Consider the following 14,265-nt stretch of genomic DNA (forward strand, 5'->3'; position numbering starts at 1 on the left):
AGCGCGGGGCTCTGAGGGGGCCGCGGGCGCTGTGCGAGTCCCCAGCCCCGCTGGGTGACCCTCCCGTGCCAGCGGTGTCCCGTTGCTTCACTGAGGGGGGAAAAGAGCCTGGGGTGAATATTGGGGGTGTAGATGTTTTGACATGAAAATTTAAACAAAAATGCATTCTTTTTCCCACCAGTTCAGTTACCAGAAAGTTGTTTAAAGCTAGTTTAAAATTTCGGTTCTAATTCATGCCATCGTCACGCCATAAATACTCATTTGCAATTCATACATAAAATATTCCCATTCAGTGCATATGTAAAATAAGAAAAACCAGTTCACAGTAGTGTCATTTCGATATCTCAGATCCCATTCCTAAACTCTCACTGGGGTTCTGCTCCTGGTCTGGATCAGAATATGTGACTTGGCATATCTCATTGCTTTCATTTCTACACTTTCAGTCCAAGGAAGGACGTACATCCCCACATTAACCCTTACACATACCTTGGAGTAGCCACCAAGAATTTGGTGGTTCCATTAGTTTCTTAAAGACAGTGACTGAACATTACTGTAAACCACAGCATTCTTGTTATGAGAGTGGATTTTATTCCCTCATGTTGCTCATGTACATGAATTTGTTCCCTAAGCAAGTGCATTTAGTTTACTGCCGATATTTACTGCACACAAATACTCCCAGCTCACCGGGAATGGAAATTGCTGGAATCTGCTTTTACATGAGAGCCTAAACGAAATCCACAGTCCTGTTTTATTCCTCTCATGATTTAGGATAACAGCTACTGTACTTATAAATTTTAATATGCACACACACCAGCACATACTTCTCTAGCAGAGCATCGTAGATATGCTGCACTAATACACATTCTAGAAATACCATCTACTAATTTGGAAACCAGGTCTGGCACCTCCTCCTCAGCCCCTGTTGAACCCAGGTTTTATTCATGGTGAGCTCCAATGTCTATGAAGAAATTGCACAGAGGAAAAAGATGCTCTGCTTAAGGCATCATTTCTAATTTTTCATTAAGTGATTAACAAACAAGAAACCCACATAAAGTGCCACCCTCTCTAAATCTTCACTGCACCCCAAAAAAGATTGACATGCAAAAACTTCCTTTGGCTTCAACAGGGCCAGGAGTTCAGCCTGGGTTCATTAAATGTTTAACTCACCATTTGTAGTGGCTGTCTGTCAGTCTCCTCAGCAATAGTCTATGATAAATTTATGAGTAAAATGCTTGTGTCTGTTAGTCAGTGTAATTTCTTCCACTAAACACAAATACCTACTTCCCTGCTATGCACCAAAGGGGTGCAGAATCCAAAAGGAAGCAGAATCAAGTGAAAAAGTGAGTATTTTCCATAGCCATCTCTGCATCATGTATGTGTGATGTGCAGCTGTACGACCACGTTGCATACATCGTTTGTCCCCTAACTGTGGCTGAAGTGTTGGTTTGAGATGCTGTCACCGCAGTGTGTCCGTGTGAACCCCTCATCCTCATCCACGCAGGAAAACGCTCTGCTGTGCCAACCATCCCCATCCCAGTGTCTGTCTCTGCTCTTTACATGATGAAACAGATGGATGTGGTTGCTGCTCACGGGGTGGAACAAATTCCAGATTGACTGCAAACTTCCCGAGCCAGATGGGTCAGGAGAATAAAGCCTGGTCTTTCCAAAGTTCTCGCTGCCACCAAACACAGTGTGGGCAGGTCCATGTCTTAGGGAGTAATTTAATGCATTGTGTCCATGCTGCTCCAACCTTACAGCTACCTAAGCAAAAAACCTGCAAGTGAAATGCAAGGATCAAGCCCAGACAGAACACTGGCTTTCCCAAGAGACAAAAAAAGTGAAATCTCCCACTTCCAAAATCATTGATGAATGGAGGACTAATCATGTCTGACTGTGGAGACAGACTCCACAGGAAGCATAATTGGAATCTGATACACAAAGAAGAGTCTAATTCTGCTTTTTGATAACGTACATACGCCTCTGAATTTGTAATTTTAAATATGTCTCTTAGCTCTTTTCCTCTGGAAAATGGTAAAAACATATCCAGCACAGAACAAGACAGATAAATAGTCCCATTTTATTGTAATGCTCCTAGCAAAAGCCCAGCTTTTAAAATATGACACCTATTTTTTGAATAAGTACTGTGAATTAAATTTAAATTATGTTTCCAATTCACAGATTATTTTATACCATTAGATATGGTTTTATATCATCAAAACTGAAGGCAAATCTTCAAATAACATGAACAAAAAATGTACTGCAGACTCCTGTGGGGCTGTGGCAGTATATGGCAACTGGGAATCTCAATCACCATTCCAGGGGTAATGAGTGTACTACAGTAGGCAGAGGAGTATTCCTGGTAATTGAATGGACATTTCAGTATCTATTTTTTGTAATCCTGTCTTCCTATCTCAATTACCTTCCATAAAAGTCACTTTCTTCACACTTATTGCTGTGGAAAAGGATTCAGTAGTTACAAAATTTAATACTTTAAGCATCAAGAGAGTGATCTTTCAGTTCTAATAGGATTTTGTAGAATATAACTCTATCCATGTTGCTGTTTCCCTTTATCTTTTAAAAGATAATTTGTAAGAGACTGGAACAAATGGAAAAAAGGTAATATTTCATATGAATTGAACCTAGAAAACATGTAAGAAAGCTTGCTGAAGGTTCAAAGATTACCTGCATATTAAGCTATGAACCAATTACTTTTACCTGAAGCAGAGAAATAAATGAGAAAAATAATGCATAAATTTGGTTTTAATTGCAAAATAAATTTTTTGCTTAACCTCTTCACAACTTCTTCACATTTGTCAGGAGAAAAAAAATCTTGCTTCAGAATTACTTCCTAATGAGAAATTTAAACCTAAATATGCCCTGAAGTCAAAGTTTAATTGTGCAGCCAGCTATGAAATTCCCAATTTACTACAGGTCAGTGAACTTCAAAGGAGCTGATTCAATCACATACTTCGACCCAGACTTATACTTTAAAACATGATTAACTGCTTTATTGAGCAGTAAAAAAGTTCATGCTTAAATGCTTTGCCATCAAAAACAAAAGAAATCTCGCAGTGACACCAGAGTTACTTGTCCCAGCTCCATCACACCTAATTTAGATTCCTTATTAGAGTACACAGGTTGGAAAGAGACTCAGGGCAGGATCCCTATAAAGGCAACAGAAAGAAAGAAGACCTGCAGTGGGGGGATTCATGTCCATGAAAGTCCTGTGGCCAAAACACTCTGGAATTGTCAGAACAGAAATGGGAGTCCCTGAAAACTTCACCAATAGGAAAAAGAAAAGCAAAGTATATCTTGAAAGCTATTCTCCACTTCTGCTTTTAACTGAAATATGTAGGAGCTGCCTACTTAGAATTTATGGGACCACACAGACATTGCTCAGAGCACAGTTTTGGTCTCGAGCACTTATAATTTAAAAAGTTAACCCACAAAACACTTAGGGTTTAGAATTTGAATTGGAAAGAAGAAATTGAAAAAGTTGGAATTACATTATAAGAAACATGCTGAAATTCATCCTCCCCTGTGAAAAATGCAGGCTAGAACACACGTCAGAAAAAGACATATGCTTCATGACTACCCCCCAATTAACTGCACCAGATGCTTAAGGCTTTTTTATGGTCTATAAGGTATTAGTTAGTATTCAAAGTAGGAACTATTAGTTTTTTAAGGGAACTTCATTTGCATGCCAATACTTAATTGATATAAGCACATTTATATTTGCTTAAGGGCTTGTGAATAAAATACTCCAACATTTCCACTGCCTAAATTCCACTGTTTTGGTGATTTGGTTTTCATTTGCTTTTTTATATGTTTGTATGTATGTATATATGTATGTATGTATTTATTTACTTATTTTGGTGGTGGTGGTATGTTTCTGCTTAGGTTTAGCTTTCTTTTCTTGCTTGCTTTGTTAGGCTTTTCTTTTATTTGTTGTGTTCTGGGGCTTTTTTGTGGGTTTTGGTGGGTTGTCTGGGGTTTTTTAAGTCTCTAACAGGAGATTTTTAAATGCTTCCATTCAATTTTATAAAGGAAACATATTAAAGCTACTATTCAGCTCCCAATGCTGTTAGTAGATTTTCTGATGTGTGTATCAAGGGCTCACTACATGAATTTGATTGCATAATCACAGTTTTCCATACAAACTTAACAGTCCCATTTGAATCAATCATGTTCATTCTAAGCCTCTTAGCATTAGGCTTGCACTGACTTCCAGCCCACTCCATAAATGTGTTCTCAAAAAGATTAAAACAGAATGGTGGGATGCTCCTGTGGATGTAATTAGCTTCCCTTTTCTTTTACACCAACCTAAACCAGAATTCACTTCATTTTAACTAAATGGAATACATTCAGGTAAAAAAGGTAAAAATCATGTCGGTTTTAATTATTGTCATTATCAAAGTCTGGAGTGCAAGAATTCATTGTACATCCCAGTCTGCCTTCTGAGAACAGTGGTAATTTCCTCACTGATCTTAGGATAACTAGGTTTGAGATCCTATATTTTGGATTAATTTATTAGCAGTATGTACTATACATCTCATATCTGATTTATTACAAAAGCTTTGAGTACTTTATCAGGGGACATATCCTCAGTCCTATTGATAACTCTTTTTCATCTATTATTAGGACAGGGTAAATACATGAAGAGCAAAAAAAAACAAAATAAATACAAAAATTAATAAATGCATGCCTAGCACTACAAATATTAATTGATTCTTTACCTCTAACTTAAATATTGCTTTTAGGGCCGTATGCATAATTTCAGCAGAAATATTCTCATGAGTACAATAAAACTGCCTTGACAATATGCTTAAAAGTCATAAATTGGCTGCTCTCCTAAAATTATGTAGATCGCTCTGTCACATAAATTAAATACATTTTTCACAGAATTACAATTTTAATTTGAAATTACCATGGGAATTGATGGTGTATTTTTTTAATAAAGTAAAAAAATTAACCATACCATTTCATACACTGTAAAATTCCTTACTATTCCTTAAGGACAGAAAGATTGGACAGATTTTTTTTTGTGAATAATATAATACATAAGTTTAGCTGTGGTTTTTTATATTAAGTAATAGGAGTTACTTTTCAGAAACTTTTTGGCTCTTCATTGATGAACACTCCAAATATGAATATATTGCTCTGTTAAAGAGTTGCAAACCATGTGCTACAGTTCTAGATTCACTGAACTTCATGGTTTTTTCAGTGAGGCTGCTCTACTGAATTGCAATTCACAAACAGCTTATGAGTTTCAAGCTCTCTAATCTGCTGAAAACATCCCAAAGCAACCAGACATGCCATGACAGGGAAAGGCCATTTAACAATCATAACCATTTATGATTTGGTTCCCATGACCAGGCACAGTAACACATCCAAAAACAGAGCCTACCTCTAGATATGCTACAGGTCTTTATTTGAGAAGAAAAGTCCACAGAGACGACAGGAAAAAAAAATCCATGTGGTTTTCAAGCAATTACAGCCCATATGCAAAAATATAGCAGGGATCTCAAATTATCTCTGGTGATGATAAAATGTTGTCTTTGATCACTGCTGTAGATCTTGAGCCTAGATAATGATATGGAGCAGGGGAGAGGCTAAAAGAGAAATCACCAGGTAACACCACAAAGAAAACCCACGGCCAAGTGATAAATAAAATCTAACACTCAGGAGCGAGAGGCACTCCATTTTTGATAACAGCGTCCTTTAACTTAAAGAAGTGCATGGAGACATGAATGCAACCAGCAGATTTACAATAAATCACATTTCTGTTTGGGCAAAGGCCAAACTGTCAGTCACGGTTAAAGTATGACAAGAGTAACTTTCCTCCTCTTCCCCCACAGCTCTGATCCAGCAGGACGGTGAAGCACATGCTTAACCTTGAGTTTTGCAGGGCATGTTTAAGTGCTTAGCTGGAGCCAGGCCAAAATGCAGGAGCCAGACACAGCTCCCATGTTAAACCTCCTTTCACCAGACCAGGTTGAACAGAGAGAAGGAGATATTGAGCTGTGAGATGCTTAATTTTACAACAATACACCATAACATGCACGGGTCAGCACACAGAAACAAGGCAGGCTGTTGGTGTGACGCAGAGATCGCAGCAAGAGCTGTCACCCAGCAATGCAACTGCTCTTTATGGAGATGCAACATAAACAAAGGTTTTAAACAACACAGCTGGCACATGAATTCAAATATCCCATGCCGTGTCTACAGCAACCCTCCCACAGCTTCTCTGCTTCACACAAACCCTGACAGCTGGGGTGACCTAGCTTGTGTGATTTCAGGTGAGAAATTATCACCTCTGATTCACACCACACACCTCCTACTACCCAGCAAGAGAGCACTGGTTCTCACCTGGTGAGCAGGGCTGGTGTTCAGAGAGGCAGCAGCACCTCTTTGCAGGAGGGTGCAAGGAGCTCATCTCTGTTTTAGAGCTTCCCACAGCTCATGTGAGGCAGAAGTCAGTTATACCATGTGCCATGTGCATGGATTCTCTCTTCTGCTGAAAACCAGATATTTGGCTCTCGTGTCAGCTTCATTGGGACATACAGTCATAGTCGAGTGACAGAGAAAAATAAATGTATCACTGTGGCACAAGGATGTGGCAAAAAGCCAAGAAGTAATCACGCTTACTACACAAGGGTAAATAAAGTGTGTGAAGCATTAATTATGAATGTGAAATCTTTATAAACTTACTATAAAAGTGAGAAAAGAACAAAACTCATGAAATTAACTTTTATCACGAGACTATTGAGCTTGTCAGGAGTTCCCTCTCCAAACACCTCTCTGCAACCAGGAAAGGAGTTTTTCTGGTTCTTACTCTGCCAAGATAATGATCCACAGACTTGACTGTCAGACCAATACGTCCAGTTATGCTCTAGAAAACAATAACCTACATTCTTAGTTGGGTTTCCCATTTATTAATTTTTAGAAAGAGCCAGGTAGTAGAAATCAATTGATTTGTTTGCTCTTATCCCAGTGAGTGCCACCAAAGTCCCAGGTGTGAGCAGGGAACCTGTCTGTCAGGAAACCATTGCTGTGCATCATAAAAATAGTTAGTGATTGAAATTAGCTGGTGTCTCTGCCTAAGCCTAACCCTTACAAGCTGCTGTAAGCAATTTGACTCTCACCTGTTTCTCCAGTGTCACCCAAAGAGCAGACAAGTTTCTCAGAGCAAAGTTCAAATATGGTATTTTTCCATAGGAAATCTGAGTTCAACGTTTCCTGCCTTCTCCCATGCCCATGACCACTTGTTCATTATCACTCTGAGCCTTCTGGAGCAGCTCATGTCACTGAGGCAGCCCTGCCACCCTCTCACCGCTCTGAGTGGGCAGCACAGGAAAATGTCTCAGTGCCCAGGAGCAGCTTTGATGCTGAACTGCACAGGGATTACCCAGGAGTAGTTTGGGGTTTCCCAAATTAGTGCCGTGAGTAATGCAATTGGGCTCAGGCAACAGAATGGATCCAATCCAAAATTCAATCCAACTCACTTCACTAGCAAATTACATCTAAATTTTGGATGCTTTTTGAGCCAGTCCTTCTAAAATAAATCCCATATATAGCAGGGGGAAAGCTAAGTGCCTTTGAGAGCCTCCTGAGGGACAGCCTAAATTGGGCAGGCAGGATCTCCCTCTGGAGTAGCTTTTCTAGGCATTTATCTCTCCCTACTGAACATGGAGGGAATTTAGGCATTTAATTTAAGAGAACTAGTTCACTCTGTGCCCAAAACATAGGTGCTAATTAGCCGGCCATGCCTGACTGGAAGCCCTCCCAATTTAGAGTCTAAATAATTTATCTTAAAGACTAGCATTATGTTATGTCCTAGTAAAATTTTTAAAAAGAAACAAACTACCATGCTTTGTGCACTGCTAACAGATCAAGATCAGGAATGCAGTAAGAGGGAATATGAAGTGGAATGGAAGGACCATACCTTAGTTACTGCTAAATGATCCTTGCTTTGCATATTTTGAAGCAGCGGGGCTGATACCACTTTTGACTCTCCCAGTATCTCTCCTAAAGCACCCAAAAGCCCCACTGATATGCTTTTTGGAATGAAAAATTACAGTAGCAGTACTGGAGTAAGAAAACCAGCTTTTTCTGCTGTGCTGTTCCCCAAAGACTCATTTGAATTTAGGAGTATCTTATACTATGGATGAGTGTCTTCAGATGTGTTGGTAGTAGGAAATATCAGCCTCCACAGATTTCACATATCCCTCAATTAAAGGAGTGCGTGGGCTTCTTCTTTAATTAAAGTGAATCTTATAGAGAGAATTTAAGTTCCTAGAGACATTATGAGAATTTATGGCACCCACTGGCTAAATTAGTACTGAGATACCTCCATTTTCCCAGGCTGAGTCTGCACCATTTGGCATGTGTACAGATATTGGGCACATAAATCTGGTGTGGGATTTGCTCCTGCCCCCCAGTGCTGCTTCTCCAGCACCCAGGGATGCTGGGTCACTTCCCTAATTTCACTTTGTTTCCCTCATCTGCAACACAGAGATAATATTCCTCAGCTCTGTGGTGGTACCAGGCTTGATTAATGAATGTTTTAAGGCATTCTGTGATTTTCAGCCTAAAAGGTGCTTCAGAACCATAAATTATTGGTTTAATATAGATCATAGTTTTCATCTCATAAATCTTTTATGTTCTACTTCAAATTCATGCCTGATATAACTCCAATAACTTGTGCAGTATTAAGCGAAGGATAAATTTTCTACAGTATATGAGGCAGCAAAATGAAATTCCAAGTGTGAGACCAAGGGCTTAACAAGTGGCATTTCTTACAGAGTAATGTCAGAAACCTACCCCACTGCACTTCTCTACAGAAAAAATATCATCTCATGGCACTCTAACTTGTTAAGTCTTAATTCATCATTAAATGTTTACTTCAGGTCAAAATAATATTTTTCTAATATTTTCTATTGCTATACATACATAGTTTGTGTTGATTGAGAATTAGTGGCTGTGGTCATATTTTTGCAATCTGTTTTGACAAAAATATTTGAGTTGAAAGCAGATTATTTTTCACAGGAACAAACCTTTCAATAAGACATTCCTACAGCTTTTAGTCCTTAGCCATGAGAGCACAGGACCCAGGACTAGGAGGGATCCACTGGGTCACAGTCACGTCATAAACAGCAGTGTAGAAGGCTTGGCAAAAGCCATTTTAAATAGGAGGGCATTTTGTCTCCTTACAGTAAAAAATGACAGTGTTCATATATCATACTATCACTGCTGTGATAGTTCAGTTCTTTTAATTCCCAGTCCAGATGTTCTCACGCCCAGTTTAGAACTCTGTTATAATAACTACAGTCCTACTCAATCGTCATTTTGTCAGCCTAAGAAAGTCAAACTCTTTTAGTCTTCCTTTAAAATGTAATAAATCTAATGAACACAATAAAGAAAATTCTAAGGACATGATAACCACCTTTGAAAAGGAAAAATAAATATCAGACCTCATACCTCAGTTAGACCTTGGTAAAATTCAGCTCTTTATTAAGTTTTATCTCCTTCCCCTCCATGACTCTGATTCTTAAAATTATTTCTGGTCTTCCCAGAGTTTATCCTCTGACCTCTGCAGCAGGTTTGGGCAATAAACTGCCTTTCCAGATGGTCTTCAGATTTTTTATTCTTCACTGTCTGCTATGAGTGAGCTTGGGTAGCTTGGGTACTTTGGTTCTCATAATCTTTCTTCATTTCATCCTTCCCCCAGTCTTTCCTATCAAAGAAAATTTCCATGGAATGGACTGGGAAACTTGATAAGCACCTGAATCTTATGTGATAATGTACCCTACTGATAGTCTTACACAAATAGAAACACAGTATTTCCTATAAAGTTTTTATATTTTCAGTGATTCCTACAGAACCCATTCTTTCTTCCCTCCTGTCCCTCTCCAAATGGTCTGGGACTTTTCTTTATGCTGTGTAAATGCAAAAAGAAAAATATATACAAGCAGCTTTTGATAATATTGGGATAAAATTTTAAAATACTAAAGTAGTTTGGAAAATACTCAACTCTGAACTTAAGGCATCCACATGTTTTTCAAAATAGTCATGAGTAAGGATTGTCACCAAATCATAGAAAGAAAATATACGTCTTCCTAATTCCTAAATATAATCATTATGTAAATTTGTAGACTGGGGGATAATGGAAATCAAAGGTGTGCAGTTGATATAAATGCAATCTCCAATAAGGTGTTAACATTTACCAAATTAAGTAGGTGCCTCCTGTGCATTGAATGAGACAGTAACCTGGGCAGGCAACCCAGAGTTAAACCCCCATGATTAATTCCCTGGTGAGGTGCATCTGCAGCCTGGGTTTAGCACATGTACATCAGAGTTTGGGACAGCACCACTGCCAGATTTCTAAATTCAGCCACATTTGCACGTTGTGCTGCACTCAGCTGGGCAGGCAGTCACTCCTCTGTCCTCCATGGAAATTGATGTTTCAGTGCACAATTCTGAGGTCCTGGGCAGATGCATTTGTGCAAGACTTGCAACACAGCAAGTCAGTGTTAGATATCAGCTTAAATGTTTGACCCATTGAAATAGTGGGCTTGTTATTTCAATAGCTCCAGTATTTTGCTGCAGCTTTGCAATACACAAATCAAGCACTGAACAGCAGTGAATCTAATCTGGTTTGCTGTAATAACTTTAGAGATAATCCTGCTGCTGGAGAAGCTCACGGCCAGTACTTAACAAATATGATGGTGAGTAAATACCCTTCTTGGCCAGTTTTAGTCCATGTTAGCATCCTATATTTAAAAATTCTAACATATCTGAGAGAAAACATTGAAAATTCAACAACAGAAAAAGAGTCAGAACAGAAGATTGAGAAGAAGATGGACAGGATAAAATAAAGCTGAAAAAACTCCAGACAAAAGCAACAATGGGAAAGCATTTTTTCAGATAAAGAAATTAAGATACTAATATAAAGTAAGTGCAGGGCACACCATCAGACATCTCTCCAGCTCAACTTAGATCTTAATCATCTAATCAGAGATAGATGGCAGATAGGAAACTTTTATTTCTGAGATTTGTACAGTTTTATCTTTTTAATTCTGATACATTAAATAGCCTGTAATACAGAGATTTCTGTCAGGTAGCAGAACACCATTGCATTCATCCAATTAAAAATGGAAAACTGCTCATAAATAAAAAGCATTTTATGAGTCTTCCCACAGCCAGAACTCATGCAGGAAGTTCATACACTCACCAGGCTCCATCCACTGTCATTCACACATCATTTTATGGCAGAGAAGTGTTTCCTGTCTCAGCAGGTTATTGTTTAGTGGGCTAATGCTTATTTGCCAGATGAAATGCTATTGTGGAAGTTCTGTGGGGAAGCATGTTACTTGTGGAAAATAAAAAAAAAAAGGCCATTTCAAAAAAAAAAAAAAAAAACAACAAAAACAAACCAAAGAAAAAGCCCTGCTTAGCCTCCTGGTGATAGAGAAGGGCAACTTCACCTTGGATTTCAAGGGAGCTGCACCAGGCCCTGTAACTTTAGCCCTATAAGTAACAGTATGCAATAACTGCTAAGGAAAAATCATCTTGCTGCTTTATTTTTTGTGTGATTTGTTAAACTGGAATATAATTTTGCCCCAAAAGAGTATCTAAACCTTATTTTATTTTCATCCCAGTGCTATTTGTGCATCATCTAATTGTAATGTCTTGCTCTCGCAATTAAAACTAAAGTACATGATATTGTGAGAATATGTTTTATTTCTGTAAATTCTGCATCCCAAGAACAGTCTGTGACCTGGGGTTCTTTGTTGCTAGCTGGTGAATGAGCAACAGGAGAGCAGACCCCTCCTGAGCCCCTCCATTGATGACTTTCTCTGTGAAACTAAGCCAGAAGCTGTTGCAAGGCCTGTAACATCGAATACTGCAGGTAAACAACCTTCTTTACTCTCCCTCACTAGAGAAAAATAGTTTTAGTTTTAGCTTCATTATGGCACATTTTTGTCAAGTGATTTCTTGGTTTGTTACTGTGTGCACAAAACCACAAGCTGGCATTTAATTTTAATTCCTGACTAGTTAAAAGAAAAACTTAGTTAATTACATTTTAGGGGAAAACTGATGTCATTCAAATCACATAAATTCTAGCAGATCTTTGGGGCTGAAATTAATGCCATTTGTTTAAGTCCCACAGGATGTACATATGAGTCTGAATCAATTCTCTGTGTTTGGTTTTGCACAATTTAACCTATGGGAAAACCCACATTTGGTCTTGGTTTAATCAAACACATTCCTTACTCTAGAAAGATTTTTTTTTTTTTTTTGTGAAATCTTGAATAAGATGCTAGAGAGAAAAAGGAGGGAGGTATCAAAATGTTTTATCCAGACTGAGTTCAGACACTTTGTTAGTGAAAGGATTTAATATACTTCTTACCTCCTTTATGTTGTAATGAGGTAATAGAGAAGGTAATAAAATCTAAAAGTGAATCCTGAAAACCTTTTGAATTATACTGAATTCTATTTGAAGTATATTGTCATTTGGAAGTATTTTTAGAAAACAACCCACACCTACTCGGAATCTGTGCAGAGGTAATCGATGCTGCTGAGCAGATCAGCTGAGACAATAATATCAGCACTGCACTGCTGGGCTCTCTTCCTGTCTCAGAAAAGGACTTGGCTTGTTAGAAGCCATTTAATTAAAATTTATATCCATGCAAATTATTAAATGAATAATTGACAGCTGAATTATTTTCTTCACATCAATTAATGTGTCTAAAGCAGCATGCAAGTTCTAGTAACAGAAGCTGAAATAGTGAATTAAATATAAATTGTAAGTAATACTTTTTCCCTTTCAGCGATATAGCTGAAGATAATTCAGGAATGAATAGAACCATTTCAAATTGTTCAAGAATGGTGCTTGTTTTTGTACCTGTAAATTTTACACCTGCTTTGAATATCTATCAGATTGGGGTGGGGGGGGTTAATTACAATTATTTAACAATAAAATAAAAAAATATTCTGTGAAGACTGATGAAATTCAATGATTTCCAAGAACGTAGATAAAGCACTGCAAGAGGTAATACAAACTGATTTTTCAAAAACACCTGCTCTGTAACATGATAATAAAAAAGGAATTTTTCTACCTTTTACATGCTGAAGAATTGTGAATGTTACTCTTTAGGCAAATTTTAAAAGAAGAGCTGAAATGGAACATTTCTTTCATACTGATACAGTCCTTAATAGAAATGGCATTAGACTTTGTATTCAGTATTTATGGCCCAAAGGACAAACACCAACAACAATAGAAAATAACATTAATAAACATCTTCATTGGTTTTTGACCCAGGTCCACCCCCAGAGCTATTCCCAAAAGAATTGTGGCACAACAACACTGCCCTAAGCAGCTGTTACCAGGACTTTAAAGATCTAAGAATAAATCAAATATTATCTAAAGGCTCAATTGAACAAAAAAGGAAAAACTGTGAAGACCCCAGCTGTAAGACCCCAGATGTCTTTAAGATTTTCAGATTAAAACCTTTTTTTGCAAATCCACTAAACTGCATTCAGTTAAGAACTTGAAATCCCCAGGCATATTTTAATATACTGGTCATCATCTTTAGCCAGGAAATGCACACTCACTCTAACCAAATGCAAACACAGCAATAATTTTTTCCCCAGTTAAAACAAAACTTTAAAAGTGAGCTACTTGAATTAAAACAACACTGAATTTTAACATTTTGTCTCTAAGTATTATCAGCAGGTCTGGATCTCTTGGATCTTAGTGAACCTGTCTTACAAACCCAAAACAAAGCAAAGAAATCAGAGAATCCTTCAAGAACTGAAGGCTTAAAAGCTTCAACCCACAGAAAGAAGACAGAGAATCCTGACCTGATCAGTGTGGATTCTGAGCAGAAAGTCCAGGCTGCCAGAGTTGCAGACAAGTCTTCTCTAGATTTAGGTAAGAGTGCAGCTGTTTTATCAGTGCTCCCTTGCCCTGCTTAGCTCAAGTCTCTCCTGGCTACTATCACAAAATAATGAGCAACACCAGAATTTTTGCTGCACTACATTTCAGCAGTGTAGCCTTTGCTCCCCATTATAAACTACCCAAAGCACTTTAAACCTCAAACACTGTGACCACATTTTACATTTTGCCTCTGCCATTATACCTATTAAGTTGACCCTAAGTGTGTTAATAAAGTTTTGAAACTTCTTTGGAAAAGGAATTTAGTCAGGGTGTGTAAAATGGTAGAAAAATCTGTAGGAGTGTGATGAGAAATTGGTAAAGGA

At 38.0% G+C, this 14,265-nt stretch overlaps 1 protein-coding gene across 21 annotated transcripts in view; it reads left to right on the forward strand.

Moving 5' to 3' along the window:
• The window catches only part of PEX5L (peroxisomal biogenesis factor 5 like), a 105,074-nt gene that overhangs the window by 64,713 nt on the left and 26,096 nt on the right, over nt 1-14,265 (forward strand). For 7 of the 21 annotated variants that reach the window (XM_072933248.1, XM_041718182.2, XM_072933250.1 and 4 more), the window contains 2 exons: nt 11,800-11,911; nt 13,727-13,936. In XM_072933248.1, the coding sequence (XP_072789349.1) occupies nt 11,800-11,911; nt 13,727-13,936 (322 nt within the window). Of the gene's footprint in view, nt 1-1,301; nt 1,341-11,799; nt 11,912-13,726; nt 13,937-14,265 lie in introns of all 21 variants that reach the window. The other 14 variants (XM_041718180.2, XM_041718181.2, XM_072933246.1 and 11 more) reach the window with 3 other exon arrangements.

This window comes from Taeniopygia guttata, chromosome 9, assembly GCF_048771995.1.
Source record: "Taeniopygia guttata chromosome 9, bTaeGut7.mat, whole genome shotgun sequence".
In the NCBI taxonomy this organism is placed as follows: Eukaryota; Metazoa; Chordata; class Aves; order Passeriformes; family Estrildidae; genus Taeniopygia; species Taeniopygia guttata.